At 41.0% G+C, this 20,876-nt stretch overlaps 1 protein-coding gene and 1 long non-coding RNA gene across 9 annotated transcripts in view; one reads left to right on the top strand and one right to left on the bottom strand.

Annotated features, from left to right (window-relative positions):
• The window catches only part of LOC309614580, a 29,041-nt gene extending 9,803 nt beyond the window's left edge, over window positions 1–19,238 (top strand). Inside the window, exon 2 of the long non-coding RNA XR_014236296.1 lies at window positions 105–19,238. This is a non-coding gene — a long non-coding RNA (uncharacterized lncRNA). The remainder of the gene's footprint in view (window positions 1–104) is intronic.
• ASAP1 (ArfGAP with SH3 domain, ankyrin repeat and PH domain 1) overlaps window positions 1–20,876 on the bottom strand; it is a 357,862-nt gene that overhangs the window by 105,237 nt on the left and 231,749 nt on the right. For all 8 annotated transcript variants that reach the window (XM_082363047.1, XM_082363048.1, XM_082363046.1 and 5 more), the window contains one exon: window positions 19,194–19,339. In XM_082363047.1, the coding sequence (XP_082219173.1) occupies window positions 19,194–19,339 (146 nt within the window). The remainder of the gene's footprint in view (window positions 1–19,193; window positions 19,340–20,876) is intronic.

Here is a 20,876-nt window from a genome sequence, read left to right as displayed (position 1 = left end):
GCTCCACGGCATGTGGGATCTTCCCAGACAAGGGTTCGAACCTGTGTCCCCTGCATTAGCAGGCAGATTCTCAACCACTGCGCCACCAGGGAAGCCCTCCCTAGGTATTTTATTCTTTTTGTTGCAATGGTAAATGGGAGTGTTAATTTCTCTTTCAGATTTTTCAACATTAGTGTATAGGAATGCAAGATATTTCTATGCATCAATTTTGTATCATGCAACTTTACCAAAATCATTGATTAGCTCTAGTAGTTTTCTGGTGGCATCCTTAGGATTCTGTATGTATAGTATCATGTCACCTGGAAACAGGGACAGTTTTACTTCTTTTCCAATTTGTATTCCTTTTATTTCTTTTTCTTCTCTGATTGCTGTGGCTAGGACTTCCAAAACTATGTTGAATAATAGTGGTGAGAGTGGACATCCTTGTCTTGTTCCTGATCTTAGAGGAAATGCTTTCAGTTTTTCACCTTTGAGAATGATGTTTGCTGTTGGTTTGTCATATATGGCCTTTATTATGTTGAGGTTAAGTTCCCTCTATGCCCACTTTCTGGAGAGTTTTTATCATAAATGGGTGTTTAATTTTGTCAAAAGCTTTTCCTGCATCTATTGAGATGATCATATGGTTTTTATTCTTCAATTTGTTAATATGGTGTATCACATTGATTGATTTGCATATATTGAAGAATCCTTGCATCCCTGGGATAAATTCCCCTTGATCATGGTGCATGATCCTTTCAGTGTGTTGTTGGATTCTGTTTGCTAGTATTTTGTTGAGGATTTTTGCATCTACATTCGTCAGTGATATTGGTCTGTAATCTTCTTTTTTTGTAGTATCTTTGTCTGGTTTTGGTATCAGGGCGATGGTGGCCTCATAGAATGAGTTTGTGAGTGTTCCTTCCTCTGCAATTTTTTGGAAGAGTTTGAGAAGGATGGGTGTTAGCTCTTTTCTAAATGTTTGATACAATTCACCTGTGAAGCCATCTGGGCCTGGACTTTTGTTTGCTGGAATATTTTTAATCACAGTTTCAATTTCATTACTTGTGATTGGTCTGTTCATATTTTCTAATTCTTCCTGGTTCAGTGTTGGAAGGTTATACCTTTCCAAGAATTTGTCCATTTCTTCCAGGTTGTCCATTTTATTGGCATAGAGTTGCTTGTAGTAGTCTCTTAGAATGCTTTGTATTTCTGTGGTGTCTGTTGTAACTTCTCCTTTTTCATTTCTAATTTTATTGAGTCCTCTCCCTCTTTTTCTTGATGAGTCTGGCTAATGGTTTATCAATTTTGTTTATCTGCTCAAAGAACCAGCTTTCAGTTTTATTGATCTTTGCTATTGTCTTCTTTGTTTCTATTTTATTTATTTCTGCTCTGATCTTTATGATTTCTTTCCTTCTACTAACTTTGGGTTTTGTTTGTTCTTCTTTCTCTAGTTCCTTTAGGTGTAAGGTTAGGTTGTTTGAGATGTTTGTTGTTTCTTCAGGTATGACTGTATTGCTATAGACTTCCCTCTTAGAACTGCTTTTGCTGCATCCCATAGGTTTTGGATCATCGTGTTTTCATTGTCATTTGTCTCTGGGTATTTTTTGATTTCCTCTTTGATTTCTTCAGTGACATCTTGGTTATTTAGTACCGTATTGTTTAGCCTCCATGTGTTTGTGTTTTTTACGTTTTTTTCCCCTGTAATTGATTTCTAATCTCATAGCGTTGTGGTCAGAAAAGATGCTTTATATGATTTCAGTTTTCTTAAATTTACTGAGGCTTGATTTGTGACCCAAGATGTGATCTATCCTGGAGAATGTTCTGTGCGCACTTGAGAAGAAAGTGTAATCTGCTGGTTTTGGATGGAATGTCCTATAAACATCAATTAAATCTGTTTGGTCTATTGTGTCATTTAAAGCTTGTGTTTCCTTATTAATTTTCTGTTTGTGTGATCTGTCCATTGGTGTAAGTGAGGTGTTAAGGTACCCCACTACTACTGTGTTACTGTCGATTTCCTCTTTTATAGCTGTTAACAGTTCCCTTATGTACTGAGATGCTCCTATGTTGGGTGCATATATATTTATAATTGTTGTATCTTCTTCTTGGATTGATCCCTTGATCATTTTGTAGTGTCTTTCCTTGTCTCTTGTAACATTCTTTATTTTAAAGTCTATTTTATCTCATATGAGTATTGCTACTCTAGCTTTTGATTTCCATTTGCATGGAATATCTTTTTCCATCCCCTCACTTTCAGTCTGTATGTGTCCCTAGGTCTGAAGTGGGTCTCCTGTAGACAGCATATATATGGGTCTTGTTTTTGTATCCATTCAGCGAGCTTGTGTCTTTTGGTTGGATCATTTAATCCATTCACGTTTAAGGTAATTATCGATATGTATGTTCCTATTACCATTTTCTTTATTGTTCTGGGTTTGTTTTTGTAGGTCCTTTTCTTCTCTTGTGTTTCCCACTTAGAGAAGTTCCTTTAGCATTTGTTGAAGAGCTGGTTTGGTGGTGCTGAATTCTCTTAGCTTTTGCTTGTCTGTAAAGCTTCTGATTTCTCCATCGAATCTGAATGAGATCCGTGCTGGGTAGAGTAATCTTGGTTGTAGGTTCTTCCCTTTCATCACTTTAAATATGTCCTGCCACTCCTTCTGGCTTGTAGAGTTTCTGCTGAGAAATCAGCTGTTAACCTTATGGGAGTTCCCTTGTATGTTATTTGTCGTTTTTCCCTTGCTGCTTTCAACAATTTTTGTCTTTAATTTTTGCCACTTTGATTACTATGTGTCTCGGCGTGTTTCTCCTTGGGTTTATCCTGTATGGGACTCTCTGCGCTTCCTGGACTTGGGTGGCTATTTCCTTTCCCATGTTAGGGAAGTTTTCAACTGTAATCTCTTCAAATATTTTCTCAGGTCCTTTCTCTCTCTCTTCTCCTTCTGGGACCCCTATAATGCGAATGTTGTTGTGTTTAATGTTGTCCCAGAGGTCTCTTGGGCTGTCTTCATTTCTTTTCATTCTTTTTTCTTTATTCTGTTCCACAGCAGTGAATTCCACCATTCTCCAAGTCACTTATCTGGTTCTTCTGCCTCTGTTATTCTGCTATTGATTCCTTCTAGTGGATTTTTCATTTCAGTTATTGTATTATTCATCTCTGTTCTTTAATTCTTCTAGATCTTTGTTAAACATCTCTTGCAGCTTCTTGATCTTTGCCTCTATTCTTTTTCCGAGGTCCTAGATCATCTTCACTATCATTATTCTGAATTCTTTTTCTGGAAGGTTGCCTATCTCCACTTCATTTAGTTGTTTTACTGGGTTTTATCTTGTTCCTTCATCTGGTACATAACCCTCTGCCTTTTCATCTTGTCTTGTTTCTGTGAATGTGGTTTTTGTTCCACAGGCTGCAGGATTGTAGTTCTTCTTGCTTCTGCTGTCTACCCTCTGGTGGATGAGGCTATCTAAGAGGCTTGTGTAAGTTTCCTGATGGGAGGGACTGGTGGTGGGTAGAGTTGGCTGTTGCTCTGGTGGGCAGAGTCAGTAAAACTTTAATCTGCTTGACTGCTGATGGGTGGGGCTGAGTTCCCTCCCTGTTGGGTGTTTGGCCTGAGGCAACCCAACACTGGAGCCTACCTGGGCTCTTTGGTGGGGCTAATGACAGACTCTGGGAGGGCCCACACCAAGGAGCACTTCCCATAACTTCTGCTGCCAGTGTCCTTGTCCTCGCAGTGAGACACAGCCACCCCCCGCCTCTGCAGGAGACCCCCCAACACTAGCAGGTAGGTCTGGTTCAGTCTCCCCTGGGGTCACTGCTCCTTCCCCTGGGTCCCGAGGTACACGCTACTTTATGTGTGGCCTCCAAGAGTGGAGTCTCTATTTCCCCCAGTCCTGTCAAAGTCCTGCAATCAAATCCCACTAGCCTTCAATGTCTGATTCTCTAGGAATTCCTCCTCCTGTTGCCGGACTCCCAGGTTAGGAAACCTGACGTGGGGCTCAGAAGCTTCACTCCGGTGGGTGGACTTCTGTGCTATAAGTGTTCTCCAGTTTGTGAGTCACCCACCCAGCAGTTATGGGATTTCATTTTGTTGTGATTGCACCCCTCCTACCGTCTCACTGTGGCTTGTCCTTTGTCTCTGGATGTGGGGTATCTTTTGGTGAGTTCCAGTGTCTTCCTGTCGATGACTGTTCAACAGTTAGCTGTGATTCCGGTGCTCTCACAAGAGGGAGTGAGTGCACGTCCTTCTACTCCGCCATCTTGAACCAATCCACACACAGCTATTTTTAATCTCGGTGATTGGTGATTTTTATTTTAGTCTTTTGTCCCTGTATTTTCTAAGTTTTAACAATGAAGTGGTATTATTTTTACATTCAGAAAGTTATTTTTAAAATTAATTAATTAATTTATTTTTGGCTGTGTTGGGTCTTTGTTGCTGCATGCGGGCTTTCTCTAGTTGCGGTGAGCAGGGGCTACTCTTCGTTGAGGTGCATGGGCTTCTCATTGTGGTGGTTTCTCTTGTTGCAGAGCACAGGCTTCTGTAGTTGTGGCATGCAGGCTCAGCAGTTGTGGCGCACAGGCTTAGTTGCTCTGCGGCATGTGGGATCCTCCCGACCAGGGCTTGAATCCGTGTCCCCTGCGTTGGCAGGCGGATTCTTAACCACTGTGCCACCAGGGAAGTCTCCAGAAAGTCATTAAAAAGAAATATGACACAGAAACACAAGAGGGCGATATAATCAACCAGCAGCTTATTTCTCATTCAAGTTATTTATTATTATAAGATAAAAAGCAGATGGTGTGTATAAAAGTAAAAATAATTATTAGGCAGTGAATGTGGATGAAAAAAGTTACAGCTTCTCTATGACGCCAGGGAACTCGAGCTGCCTGCCCAGAGTGACAACCCTGACTAGTGTGGTCCTCAGAGCAACAGTGTCAGACCAGGCGGAAACTTCTTCGAAACAAAATCTCAAATCTCATTAATCAGACTCTACCGATGGGATCCAACAACCTCTGTTTAAACACGCTTTCTAAGGAAGATGGATGCAAGGTCAAGTTTGGGCCCTGCAGCCTTAGCTGTTCAGAGGAGAAGAAAAACCAAAGTTTCGTCAGAGAAGAAAGACCTACAGTCAGGGAGTGGAAATCACTTGCCTACGGTCTAAGGCATAATTCCTATGAAGAAAGAACAGAGGTGAGTGACCGCTCTGGGAGATCCGGGAACGACCTAAGGAAAAGGGGGAACCGAGTTCCCACTTTATGCTAAAGGCATCGGGAACTGGCAAGACTGAATTTAAGTGGAAAGTACAGTTTTACGGGAAGTTTTACAGAGAAAATTGGGTATGTGTAGGAGTGTCAGGGAATATGAGAATTCCTTAACATAAAGTAATGCAATTATATTTTGTCTAATTCAATTTAAGTAAATGATGGGTTAGATTTAACACCATCTCATACATCAAGAGTGCAAATGAAAACACAATTTTCCTTTGCATTATGTGCAGCACCTGATTTCATCTGAGGGTAACTGTAAGAACGGGGGTGGGTGGGTAGCTAAGATTTATAAGACCAAGATAAATGAGAAAGCAAAAGAAAAATGCCTACATACGCCTTGGTGTGAAAGAGTCAGCCCGACCCTAAGGGTTTCTTTATTGTGCTTGAAATGATTAATCAGTTCATGATCAACTTTCAGACCTTTAATTTCATTTCCATGCATGTCATCTATAATCTGCTATGTTTAAACTAGAACAAAACCATAATGAAAGTGACATCAAATCACATTTTCCTTGCCTTTACCGAACATCTTTATCACACGTTACGGTACATGTTTTACAACAAAAAACTTTTACTTAGGAAGAACCTTATTAACACAGTTTAAAAATCTAACAAAATAAACATGTACAAGCACACAGGGCTCACCATGTACTGGAAGAACATCATAATGCCTCATAGTAGACATTTACTGTCTTCATGTAACTGATAATAAAAGAAAACAGGCATCTGCTGCTCCCTTTGCCTGGACTGCCCTACTCTGTCTGCTTGGTCCATATCTCATATGTTTTAAAACTCACTTCACTTGATCCTCGTTGAGTATTTTAGAATTCAAAGAATTTATCTAACTGGTGGCTGTGATATTCGTCATCAGCTGATGTATTTCAAGACCACTGCTGCAGAAGAGAATCTTCTTACATATTAAGCCTGTGATGCTGCTAGGAAACCAAATCAAAGTTTTCTCTACTTGAGGGAAAGAAAAAGCAGGACGTTTTAAAAATCTGGTCCTATACCCACGCCCATCTTTCCCTATAGAATGAAGTAGCGCCTTAGCGTAAACTATTAGAATACTCTGTATAAGCAATCTCTTAAACAGAAGGCAACAGTCAAGCTTTAGCACAGAGCCTGGAACAGAGCAGATACTTAGTAAATCCTGGCTGAGTCAAGGCCACAATTTTAGAAAGTCTTTTATTTTCTTTCTTTTTAAAAATACTGAAATATTGATTTCACCTCACTCTCTAAATATCAGGTGTATCAACCAATGCTTGATGTTGTGTAATGTTTCTATTTAAAGAAAAGAGCCTCTGCAAGCCCAGGAGAGCAGTTTCACAAAATATCTGTTAATTATTTGTGGCTCAGGTCAAGGGTCTCTCTTCTGGGAAGGCTTTCTCGGTATCCTTGCTTTCTGGATGAATAAATGAGGGAGGGAGTGAATGAATGAATCTGCCTCTGGTGACCTAGCTTGGGAAATAGTAGAACAGAGATCTGAACTCAGTTGTAACTAACTTCAAAGTCATGCTACGTCCACCAGCTCTCTGAACTTCCAATTTCTTAACATGGCTGGGCAATATGTCAATAAAAGGGCCATTCACTTTTCGTAGAAGATATAGTAAGCTACTAGCTCCAGATGGAATCAGTAGGCCATTTCTTCAGGTTTAAACCTGAAGATACCACAGGCAGGGGTATCATCTAAAATAGAGAGGCAAAGTATAAATAAAGAGGCTTAATATACTCAGAAATCATATACTGAAATGTAAGTAAGAAATAAATTCTAGAAGAGTTGATGTGAAATGGAAAAGAAAATTAAAACAAATAAATACAACAGATGCAATGGATCCCCTGATCCAGCAAAACATCTAAATGAGCATTTCTCAAAGTGGGTTCATGGGAAGTTAATGTTTCTTATACAACAGGAAAGTCTCTGGTTAAGTAAGTTAGGAAAGCACTGAATTGGACAGGTCTCTTCCATTGCAGGATGTCTCTAAGCCTTCGATATACAAACGTGCACTGTAAATCCCCAAGGGTATTACGTAGTGCTTCTCAATCCAGAACTCTTGTCAAAGAACAAGGCATGGGATTCGTGTTTCAAGGAAAACTTAGGGAAAGGTGTTTCACACTCTGATGCGCCCACTCCCAGGCAAGAGGGAGCGGACGCACCGGGTGCAGCCTGACAACTGACCACAGGTGCACGGGGTACACACGGCTCAAAGCACCCACCTGGCAGGTGCACGTGGAGCCTGAAACCCAGCCACACTCCCTCACTCATCCATGTTCTCCGGCACTGGCTGACGTCAACCAGCCCAGGAGAAGGCTGGCTGGGCTGTAGTACCTCTGCCCACGAGTCTAGGCTGGAGGGAGTGGCCTTGTCTGAGGGCTACAGAAAGTGGAGGTGAGGAGAGATCAGAGGCAACGTTCTGCAGAGGAATCCAAACCAGTTCAAGACACAGCATGTAATGTGAAGCAGGTAGGTGGAAAGGCAGAATCCAGAGAAGAGGCCTTGCCTGGGATGGCAACAGGAAATCAAGAGTGGAAAGGGGCAAAGGAGGGAGAGTGAGGCTCAGTTTGGCAGAATTCTCTGAGCCAAGGAAAATACCTGCATTTGCTTTTCACAAAGTACCTCCAGATGTGGGCCTGGAGATGGAGCTCTGGGGGCTTCTGGGCTGTTGATTATCTCAAAACAGTGCTTGCCTTACTCTTGCAATATCCGTGCCACTGTTTTGCTTGCCATTCTTTATTTTTGTTTTAAGTTTTTAAAATATATTTACGGACTTCTATCTATCTATCTATGTATCTATCTATCTATCTATGGCTGCGTTGGGTCTTCGTTGCTGCGTGCAGGCTTTCTCTAGTTGCAGCAAGCGGGGGCTACTCTTCGTTGCGGTGCACGGGCTTCTCACTGTGGTGGCTCCTCTAGTAATTGTGGCTCGTGGGCTCAGTAGTTATGGCGCACGGGCTTAGCTGCTCCGTGGCATGTGGGATCTTCCCGGACCAGGTAATCGAACCCATGTCCCCTGCATTGGCAGGTGGATTCTTAACCACTGCGCCACCAGGGAAGTCCCACTTGCCGTTCTTTAAATCAATACTTTTTACTTAAATAAGTTAAAAGTAAACTTTATGTTATATCCATAAAAGGAGGTCCATATCCTTTGAGAGGCAGGCAGTCCAGGGCACAGCTTGAGAGCACGGACTGTGGAGTGAACTGCCTGGGTCTGCATGCTGGCTCCAGTATCCACTGAGCGCTCTGCGACTCGATTTTCTCAGCTGCTGAACAGGGATAATTATGGCTGCTACCTGGTAGGGCTGATGTGAGCAGTGAAGGAGGCTATATATAGATAAGGCAGAAACAGTACTGCTCACCAAATACTCCATTTGTTCCCGTCCACCTCCTGGGCCCCTGCAAGCGGCGCCAGGAACACAGTTTAAACCAAAGAACTAATCTATCAGGGAAAGCTGTGACACGCCTTCATCTGATTCTACAGTTTCTCTCGTCCTCTGCACAGCAAACCTTGCTGAGACACAGGAGCCTCCCTCTGCCTCGGTCTCTGAATCACTGTTACTACAGAGCAGACCCCCTCAGCAGACACGGGACACGAGGAGGAAATAAACCTGTACTATGTTAAGCCGTGGAGATGCGGGGGTTAATTCATTACTGCAGCACATCCTCGCCTATCCTAGCTAATACAACATGCAAAGCGATTAAAACAGTGCCCGGCATGTAGCAGGCACAGCACAAAACACTCGTTGTCATTACTATTTGTATAGTAAACGTTAACCATAAAAATAATGAAAACTTTACCTGCCTGAAGGCTCTGAGGATAGGATCAGATCCATTTTTGTTTAAAAGAGATGCTGATAAGCAACACTTAGGGGCATCCTAAAGCAGCCGGCACCAACCAGAGACTCCCTCCTCCACACTTAGTCCTCTCCTCTGGCTAGTGAGACTCCCTCCTCCAACAAGCGCTAATTTCTTTCTCCCCCTTTCCTCTTTCTTCTCTCCCTCCTTTTCCTTCCGTCTTCTCTCACAGATCCACAGCTCTAAAAACGTTAAGTCTTTCAAGCATCAAAATGCTGTTCTGTGAGTCTGTTTCAAGTGGAGTTAACACCTGACAGCCACATAACCACAATCACACACATTTTAAATGAAAAGTGTTATTCACTGCAAGTAAAACTCACAAGATGAAAATCAATCCTATTTCAAATGCATTATTTGAACTTCCTATTTAAAACACTTTTAATGTAAATCCTTAAAAGAAGAAAAAAAGGAAAGGAAAAACAAAACATGTTAAAATTTGGCCTGGGGATACCAGGATTTCTGTATATTGAATGTATTTAAGACAAGGTACACCTGTACTAATGAATGTACAATTCAAATCCTATACAGGGAATTATGGTTTAGTTATACAGTGAAATACTATGTAGCCTGTTAAAGTGATTCTGCAGTTTTATTTGTATGGTCATGGAGAGCTAACAAGCTTTAAAAACAAGTCTGCATGTAAAGCAATTATACTCCAAAAGAGATGTTAAAAAACAAAACAAAACAAAACAAAAAACACTAACTGGAAAAGATATACGCACACCCATGTTCACTGCAGAATTATATACAATAGCCAAGACATGGAAGCAACTTAAGTGTCCATCAGTGGATCAACGGATAAAGAAAATGTGGTAGATAGACAAATAGTGGAATATTATTCAGCACACACAAAAAAGGAAATCTTGCCATTTGCAACAACATGGGTAGACCTTGAAGGCATTATGCTAAGTGAGATAAGTCAGACAGAGAAAGACAAATACCATATGATCCCACTTATATGTGGAATCTAAAAAAATTAAAACCAGCAAACTCATAGATACAGAGAAGATATTGGTGGTTGCCAGAGCTTGCGGATAGGGGGTGGGCAAAATGGGTGAAGGGGGTTAAAGATACAAACTTCCAGTTATAAAATAACTAAGTCATGCATATATACAGTACCAAATGTAAAATAGATAGCTAGTGGGAAGCAGCCGCATAGCACAGGGAGATCAGCTCGGTGCTCTGTGACCACCTAGAGGGGTGGGATAGGGAGGGTGAGAGGGAGGGAGACGCAAGAGGGAAGAGATATGGGGATATATGTATACATATAACTGATTCACTTTGTTATAAAGCAGAAACTAACACACCATTGTAAAGCAATTATACTCCAATAAAGATGTTAAAATAAATAAATAAAAACAAGTCTGCAAAATATATGTATAACACAAGCTTGTTTAAAAAAACAAAACTGATTTGGTAGCAAAACCTGACCTGACCTGAATTCACTTGGTGGTTAGGTTGGACTTGAATTGAGGTGGGACTCCTCACTTATCCCACTTCATGTACTATTCACCTGAGAAGTCACTAGGGGGCATTGCATAATATATGGCATATGCACCCTGTCAACCTTCTGGAATCTATAAAATTCTGAATTTTGAAAAACATCTAACCCCAAGGGTTCTGGATAAGAGGCTGTGGAGTTGGATGTTACACACACACACACACACACAACACACACAATGTGTGTGTGTTAGTGTATAAATTATCAGTATCTCTGTGTATAAATCTATGAAACTGTTTCCAAGGACAAACTATAATATTAGTATTCACAGAAGTTAGAATTATGTAATGATCTTTATTTTCTTATTTAAAATTTCTGAAATTTTTACAGTAAACACATACAACTTTTACAATAGAAAGGAAAAAGAAAACCCTCCTCCTTCTTACCCATCCTCCCATTCATATGGACAGATCTCATTTCATGAAATGTCCTACAATACTAATTGGCAATGAAGCATGCCAGGACATAAGGGGATGGCTGGCAGATCAAAAGGTTAAACCTTCCAATTACGGATCACCATTGTGCAAAATGATGGGGTTTTAAAAATGTATTACATAATCCAGAGCACCCAGGGGCTACCAATTTACTACTGAGGAGACCCGGGCTTTCAGCACTTTTCCATGTTTCAAAGAAGAACCTGAGAAGTAATCTGTTTGCTACAAACCTAGATCCAATCTGCACATTTCCAACCATTCTCATTTGAAGGGGAAAAAAAGAAGAAAAATTAAAAATTAAAAAAAAAATCCTTAACTCAAACCACAATACCCTGCAGTCAGAGACTGCAAACAGGAAATGCTACGCAGCTGGAGAAATCTCGGCTTTGCTGCAACAGCTCTGAAGCAATATCTGCCCTCTAACTGCTGAAGGAGGTGCAGGCTCTTATGCAAGCTACAGAACTGTCCGAAGGCCTAGGGAAGAGAAGGAAGCAGAGGCACAGAGAGTCCTGGCTGGACTGGAATCCTCCCGCGCACCTACTATTTCAAAAGAGCTTTTACATGTATTTCTAAAACTGCTGCTACATTGAGGCTCTTAGGGCACGGTTTAAATGGTTTTCCTCTGCCCACTGAGAATCTATTTCAATCTACTCCTTTCCCGTCCCATTGTTGTGGTTTGATAATTAAACGGATGCAGTGCTCTGCTGACTCCCTAACTTCTTCGTCAGGATCACAGGATGATGGCCTGACACTGGGGTGTAGAGCAGAGCCAGCACTGTAATGGCTTTACTGCTTTCCTTGTAATAGTTAACAAAAAAGAAAAAAAAAAAAAAAAAAAAGGCAACATAATTTTGGTACTATATATTTAATCAAATGAAAAATAAAAATATTTAGAAACAGCTAAAATTCAAGATCATCCTGTTTTTCTTCTTTTTTTTTTTTTCTTACAAGAAAGCCTTAATCATTAATACATTAACTAAAGGGCATTTGTAAGTAGAAGGAACCAAATGTATAATGGCACGGAAGCAAGAAACAGCCGATGCTCCAGCAACAACAAATCATTTGCTGTGTCTGGAGATGACTGATTACGAAGGCATCTTTGAACTGGAGGAAGGACAAGTCCAGAGAGACTGGTAAATCAACTAAAGAAATATTTCTAATAATTTTTTTTAAATGCCACTATCTACTAAGCAGATTATGAACTAAACCTACAAAAGATACTTCACAGAAAAGCCCACACGCTTAAAACCTCGCCACAAACATATTAAAAACATCAGCAAAATAGATCACGCCCACATTTCTCTGGCGTCTCACCACTAAAAGGCAGCATTCCCCAGACATATTCAAACATGATGAACGGATTCACTTCTGGGAGGAAACAGCTCATCACCTTTTGAGAATAGTGACCACACAGAGGTCTTTAACTAGAGGTAAAAATTCAAAAGACAGAGAAAGACTGGTTTAGAAAACCTGCAACAGTTAAAAGGAAGTAGGAAGTGGTCTAAAGGAATAGTAGAGGTGAGAGTTTGGTTTTTGGTCTGTGCATTTCTTATATTCTGAAACTGTTATATAACAATAGCTATATTATTAAAGACTTTTTCCAACTTTCTCTCCCTGACTAGAATCTGATAATTTATTTTTATTAACCTTATTATTTAAAAAAAATTATAGACTCACAAAAAGTTGCAGAAATAGTACAGAGAGGTTCCTTGTACCCATCAACCCACTTCTCTCAAGAGTAATATGTTACGTGTGCTATAAACCACATTATCAAAACCCAGAAATCAACACTGGTACAAGATGATCAACCAGGCTCCAGGCCCTACTTGAATTTCACCGATTTTTGCATGCACTTATTTTTTGGTACGTCTGTGTACATTTCTATGACGTTTTACCACATGTGTAGATATGGTACAGCTACACCACAGTCAAGACAGAGAACTGTTCCGTCAACACAAAGGATCTCCCTTGGGTTCTTCCTTTATAGTTAACACCCTTGACCCTGCCTCCAACCCCTGTTCTCTATCTCTGTAATTCTGGATGATTTAGACTTAAATCAGAAAAATACATAAATGGCAAAGTTATCTTGTTATAAGTCACTGTTTTATGGAACTTCTTGTTTTTACTTTAAGACGTCAGAAGCCCACAGTGGTAGAAAGAACACGAAAGAAAGAGACAAAAGACCTTCCTGTATGTACTTGGGTAGTTCCCACCGGACCGACAAGTCCCCGATCCTATTCCTGCCCCAGTACCTGGATTCCCAGGTGCTGACAGCAAGCAGCTATCTCAGCACTGGCTCTCCCAACAGGGAAGGGACGAGGTTGAACTGCCAGGGATGAGGGCTCTATCAGAGGGGGTTCTTTGGAAAGTCACATTCTCTCGAACTTCTAGTGAATAACTTTGTCCCAACCAGGAAAAGTGCATATGCTCTAATGCTGACACTAAGTGAAATCCACAGAAACACAAAGTTGCTTAGGACATGTGATTTCATCTATGTGAGGGGAAAAGTGCAGAGAAAGAGGACCAGGAAGACAAACCCGAAATATCAATGAAGGCTCTCTCAGGGTAAGAAGGATGTAAAAGAGAACCTGCAATTTTCTCTTTGAATTCTAAAATTTCCCAACTAGGCTGGTGTTTCATTTTATAATCAGAAAAAAATACATAAATAAAGTCCCTACAGTGGCCATTAATGCCACAGTAGTATTAACATTAATGTAGTTTACTAATATGGTAACAATCCACTGTGCGTGCGTGACTCAAGGAATTTGCAGTTTACAAGGTTTCTCACATGGGTCACAGGATCTGATTCTCAAATAAGCAACAGGGTAGGAAGGGAGGTACTTTTCCCCCATTCTTCCAGGGAGGAAGTTCATGCTTATAAGTTAGGCGAAGTTAACCTTATGTCACTCAGTCCTTATGTCAAAGGACATAACAAAGCCTTTGATTTCTGATGCCAGTGGTTCTCAAGTCCCCAAGGTCGAAAGTATTTCCATAATAATACTAAGAAGTTTTATCTGACCTTTTCACTGTCTTGACACTTGCACTGATAGTGCAAAAATAATGAAGGTAAAACTGCTGGTGCCTTAGCGTGATGCAAGGTATTGCCACAAAGTGTAGTCACTCTATTCCTCATGGTCATGCTCTTGCAGTACAAAAATAAAATAAAAGGCTATTTTCATTTAAGAATGTCCACCATGAAACAGCAGAAATGATTGATTTTATTACCTATCAACCCTTGAGTATATCTTCTTAATATTCTCTTTGATGAAATATGATGCATAGGAAGTAAAGAACTTCCAAGGCATACCAAAATACGATGGTTATCTTGAGAAAACACATGCATGCAGTTTTTCAAGTTGCAATCCGGACGGGCTGGTTTTGTTAGTTTTCTACTGGAACGCCACTTGTTTCCTCCACTTGTTTCCTTGGAAGCGTGACTGACAACTGTGGTACTGAGACCTGGGTATTTGGTGAACATTTTCTTGCAAATGAATTACTCGTCACTACAAGGTGAACAAGTGACAGTATTTGTTGCTAATGATAAAACTGGAGCTTTCAGAGAAAAGTTAAAATTTTGGAAAACCTCTGTCACCATGAGCTTGACAGTTTCCAAATCCTTAAAGTTAATTTATATGGTTTCAGATTCGTATTGCTACTAACTTTTAAGGAACCACCATCACGTTTTGACATAGTACCAAAGAAAATTATTGATAATTACCTGAAAAGGCTCTGAAAGTACTTTTCTCTCTTCCCAATACATAGACCTGTATGAGACTGTAATTTTTTGTCTACTTCAACTAAAACAACGTATTGCAACAAAATGAATTAATACATTAAAAAATTCCTCAGTTTTAAATTCTAAGATAGTAAACATGGATAGAAACAGTCCACATAAACACAAACTCTTTGGCGTTCTCAAACATTTTTAAGATTGGGGTCCTAACACCCAAGTTTGAGAACTACTGGCTAACACTCTTCCAATATAATATACGTAATTCACTAATGAGGGAAACCAAAAGGAAAAAGTAGAGAAGACAGTACTTTGCAAGCTAAAGAGAAACAGGAGTTGGACGACTACTGGTACAGGTTCCAGTCACCATGTCAGAGGGGCCGTTAGCAGCCACAGTCTATAGAGGCAACGCCATGACTTTTGTAATTTGTGGACGCAGCACTGATGAACCCACGTAAGCATGATCCATAGTCAGGGAACTTGAGCTCAAGCCCCAATTCCACTACTTCTCAGGCATGTTATTTTTTGAAGATTTGATGCACTTATTTGCAAAATGGGATCTGACTACCCATACTTGCCATTACACGGCGGGCCGCCATAAAGATCAAGCAAGAAGATGTAAATAATAATAAAAGCTTGTATTTGCTAAGCAAATTCCATAGGTCAGGTATTACGCTTGGTGATTTACTTCCAGGATCTCGATCAAGTCCCACCACTACCAAGAAACAGATACTATAATTTCTTTTTACAGATAAGGAAATGCATTAGAGAAGTTAAGTGATTTGCCTTAGGCTAGAAAACTGGGAGCTGGGAGTTGGGAGTCCAGGTCTGATAGCGACCAAAACCTATATTCCTCCCACCACTTACAATGCACGAACTCTCCCATCCTGTATTATGACCTTCTCATAAAAACCATTTTCTAGTATGTGGAGGGCATGGGCAGTAAGAAAAGCAAGTTTCTTTAAACCTGGCTCAGTGCATGACCCTCTTTGCAGTCCTCAGATGTCTATTAGTTATGGGTTAGGGACTTTGCTGGTGGCGCAGTGGATAAGGCTCCTCGCTCCCAATGCAGGGGGCCGTGTTCAATCCGTCATCAAGGAACTAGATCCCACACGCATGCCACAACTAAGCAGCCTGCCTGCCACAACTAAGACCCAGCACAACCAAAAAAAAAAGCTCAGAGATGCAAGAGGTTAGAAGCTGGCTAATAAAAAGCCAGCCTCAGTCCATGTGAAGTTAACACCAACATCTGGGCAGCTCCTGGGAGTTTCCATGTAACCTCTCACTTGATCATCATACCTTCCACACTCACTGAAAGTTTAGAAAAACAAACATCTAAATGGTGACTGAGAGAGTCACCAGCACTTAGTGCATTGATGTTTTTCAGGACAAACCCTTCAGAAACTCCCAAACACAATATACTTATAATACTGATTGCTTAAAAGTAACACGACTAAAAAAAGTTTTCCCTACCTAGAGTCAGTCAAAAGCAGAGCACTAGACCTGACCCCAAAATCGACCCTTTCCTTTCCTCCATAAAAATAAATAATATTTTAATATAAACTATTAAAATACCCATGATGAGCAATATCTTAAGAAAATGACATTTTTCAGGATTGACCATAGACCTCAACACAACAGACATTTGGATATTTGCCGGTTGAACTGAGGATACAATTTAGGAAGTCTAAAATATACCGAGGTACCTTTTTTTAAATCTCACTTTCTAAATTTCAACTGTATCCATTACTGCTTAATGTTTCCAGCCTTCACTAGCCTAAGAGAATAGGATTTTCAAGAATCTCCTGAGAAAAACAGCTTCCCAGGGGGGTGCTCCCCCAAACTCATCTGGGGCCTGAAGGTGCTTGCAACTGACCCAGAAACCCCTCCCTCCCCGAGGGGACTGGCTTCCTCTCGGCCCTCTGCTCTGGGGCGTGGCCCCGTCAATCTTCCTCGTTTGCTCTTCCCTTTCCTGGCAAAACGTAAAAAGGGAAGCAGCAAGCTGCTGGCTGTTGTCGGGTTGTACGAACTCCTGGGACTGACTTTATTCAATCAGAATAGTGTTCCCTTAGTAACCAGCTACAATACACACTGATTCTTCTAACCTGCTCCCTCACTGGAAATGCCACCACCTTCTCTTTTTTTTGGCCGTGCCGCACGGCTTGTGGGATCTCAGTTCCCCAACCAGGGACTGAACCCAGGCCACGGCGGTGAAAGCCCAGAATCCTAACCACTAGGCCACCAGGGAACTCCCTGCCACCACCTTCTTTTAAGGGAAAATGGTTTTGTTTTTTAAATTAATTGAATGAAATCTTCCAGCAATTTCTTTTATTTCTTTCTTAGACTTCTGGAAGGAGGAGGCCTGCAGCTTGGGGTATGTTTAGGGAAAGAAGACAACCAGAGCACGAGGTGCCAGGCGGTGCAGAGTAGGCTGGGAAAGACAATGGATGCAGCGACAGAATGCTGGGTTCACATCTCCTTACTAACAGCACGCCTGAACAAGTCACAGACATAATCTCAATGTGCCTCAGTTTCCACGTCCTGATTAAAGGTAAAACCACCACAGGGCTGTTATAAATTGTTAAATGAGAAATCCACACAAAGCACATTGCCAGGTTCCTCAGAGCGTTCAATAACTACCACTTGTTTCTGTAGTTATAGTTGTTTCTGTAGTTCCATACAGAGCTAAGCAAACACAGACAATGACTGATGCTTGAATGGCCACTGACTTGTGTGGACAGCATGAAATCCACACACGAATCCCTACACACGGAAGGAACCTACAGGGTAGGGAAGTGTGGAAACGGACTGGCCCAGGAAACGTGGAAGTGATGGCTATTGACTTAAGCCACATACATTTGGTCTCCTGGAAACTCAAGGTTAGCAAGATATTCCTGTGACAACGCCCATCTCAAGGGAAACAGAACGTCCTCCCCCACTAGTAGCCGTTTACCAGTTATCACTGAAGTGAACTGTCAGAGTCTTCTTTCACTTTTCTTCCCACCATAGTACCTTTGAGCAATGCCACCCGCAAAAAGGCAGGCAGTACCCAGAGGAAGGAGAAATGGGAGGCCTCATCTGAATCAAAGAGATTCACATAATCTAAGATTTACAGAAATATCATGGGTTTGTCAAATAAACCCCAAAGTGTAGGAACACATAGGCCCAAAGTTAAATACCATCCTTTCTCAAATTTCTGAAAAGAAGACATATTTCTATTTGCAGTCTCTATTTTCTTTAAGATTAGTTGTCACTGTGTAAGACTAATTCAGTGGCATAAACTAGCAAACAGAATTAAATTGTCAGGGAGACAGACACATACATATATTTATCTAGTGGGATAAGAAAAAAATAATAATATTCTGATTGGTCAAATAACCAGGTCAATTTACTATACAAAGGTAGTCTTTATTTTCCAATAGGGTGTATTCACATCTGGAAGATAGCCATTTGTACCAAGTAGATTTGCGACACGAGTCTCACGTAAGACCACAGACGCCTATTTGATATGAGTAACTGACCCAGGGTCAAGACACCTTAAGCTTGAGTTCTAGATCTTTAAAGGAGGCAAAGATGCAGTGCTGAGACTGGCGAGAGGAAGAGGAGGAAACAGCTCCGCTCTTTCAGGAAGGAGCCAACAAAAGTATGATATACTTTTTCCTTTGGCATCTTTCAACCTCCCACTGCTCCCATCTCTTGGGACTTAGGGGAAGAGAGACTTGATTAAATTAGCTCACACACAAGTGTGGTACCCTGTGCTACACAGAACAAACCTTTCTTGGCATGAACGCAGTGTTGAGGGTGAGGGAGGGTAGTGGGCACAATCTGGGGACACCCAGACAACCCTGCCTGCCCAGTGGGTCCCCCCACCTCCATCTGTGTCTGCTCCTAGGTCAGCAGCTCCAGTGTCTCAGATTTTTAGGGATTCTTCTTGTCATCATCTACTTCTGAAACCACAGATTCCCCAAATCTTTTTTCTTGGGAGGGTGTTAAAAGGATATAGGGAGTTGGGAGAGGTTAATTATTTGTAAATCAGGGACCAAAATGCATGCTGGTCTTCACACAAGTGAAGGGTGACATGTATGTCTGACACAAAAAAGATCATCACTCTTTCAAATAATTAAAACGCAAGAGTTACTAAAACTTATCTAAACAAACACAAAAGCAAAACGACGGGAGAATGTGGAAGAGAGTTCAGGTTAACAAGTTTCTCTCAGATTCAAAAAACCTACCCTGCTATCAGCTGGGCCAGAGGTACAAATTCTACGCATTTCACAGTGACATTTTCCTTAAATGTGACTCCCCACCGAGGACTAAAAAGATTTTTATTTTTATTTTTTGCCCTCAGGATCAAGGGTTGGGGAGAAGATTATTATATTGTTCTCTTCATGATCTTACTATACCTTGATCGGGCTGTAATTTAAAAAAAAATCTTTTATGAAATGGCTTACCAGATTTTTCAGCAGTGTGGACAGTTCCTTTGTAAGAGTAGAAAACTTGACAAACGCGGTGCCAAGATCTGGGTTGTCTCGACTTAAAAAATTACTCCCAAACTTATCAAGAACTTGTGCATAGTTTTCTTCATTTTGTACATGATCTGAAAAGAAGAAGAAAAAGGAGTCTGAGCTACTATTTGCCACAATGACAAGTTACTCTGAACATTGATCACTAGAAACTCTCAAAAGGAAAGCAAAGAAACTCCATCAATTCTTTACTGAACATGTCTACAAGGTGGTCAGCAGTGCGCTGAGCACTCTCACTCACTCTATCAAAGGTGGTTTCCACTTTTTCTATCAGAGCATTGAGTTCATTTGTATCCCAACTAATCCACAGACTCACCAAACATTGAGGGGTCAAAGTATCATCACATTTTCAAGCAATTAAGAAACTATGATCGTCAGGAAACAAGGAGAAAATTCTTAGAAAAATCAACCTTGGAATGCAAAAGAAAAATCCATGTGCTCTAACATGTTTCTTTCTCTGCAATTAATCTTAATTTCCTTTCATTTCGTCTAAGACCCAGGTCCGAGGAACAGCATTCACACAATGCTTTTTCACACATCATCTCTTGATGCAAAATGTGCAGGTGTAGATCAGACAGATCTAGAGTTCAAGATTGGTTTCACTACCTATGAGCTTGCTACCTTAAGTTTTTTAACTTCCATGGCTATTATCCTAGCTGGCACGTGAGAGGTATCAATACAATATCTGTGAATAAATTTCCCCACTCTGAGCTTTGGTTTTCTGATCTATGAGATGGAGACCGATATTTACAAGACTGTGGTGCTGATGAGTTGATAAAAAATATACAAAAGTTTCTCAATAGAGTGAATGCTCCGTAAGTAATAATAATTCCTTCCTCAAAACACTTTCTCTACTTGGCTTCCAGGATATCACACTCTCTTGACTCTTCCCACCTCATGGCTGGCTGTTCCTCTCCATCATCGTCTTCGCTGGTTCTTCATCTCCCCGGTCTCAAGTCTTTGGGCCTTTACTCTTCCATACTGATGCTCACTCCCATGGGATCTCACCTAATCTTACGGCTTTAAGTAATTTCTATCAGCTGACAACTCCCAAACTGATATTCCCAGCCCAGATCCAACCCTGAATGCAGACATATATCAAGTGCTTGTTCAATATCTCCTAGTGTTCAATCTTAACTTGCTAAAAACAAACCCTGATGTTCTGCCCCAACTCTCTTTTTTCCACAGTGCCTCCATATCTCAGTGGATTAATGGCAAATACATTCTTGTAGTTGTTCAGGCTGAAACCCATCAAGCCATAGCTGATTTTTCTTTCTCATACCCCAGATGCAATCCACTGGCCTTTACCTTTAAAAATATAACTGAAATCTGACGGCTCACCACCCACATGACTATCAACCTTATCCAACATCATCTCTTGCCTCCATCACTGCAAACCTTCCTGCAAAAGTTCCTTTGTTGCAGCTCTTGCTCCCCTACAGGCCGTTTCCAGTACAGCACCCAGTGTGATCCTGGTAAACTGTGCATCTCATCTCGTGACTCTCGGGGCAGACACTGCTATTCATCATGGATATCCAGGTTCCCAACCCTTGCAGGCTTATGGGAAGGCATAGTGCACATCCCCACACCCTGAAGTAACAAGGCACTGAC

Source organism: Balaenoptera borealis (assembly GCF_965194805.1).
Source record: "Balaenoptera borealis genome assembly, chromosome: 17".
Lineage (NCBI taxonomy): Eukaryota > Metazoa > Chordata > Mammalia > Artiodactyla > Balaenopteridae > Balaenoptera > Balaenoptera borealis.
Note: the sequence above shows the minus strand (reverse complement) of the source record. Positions and strands in the feature narration are given on the sequence as shown.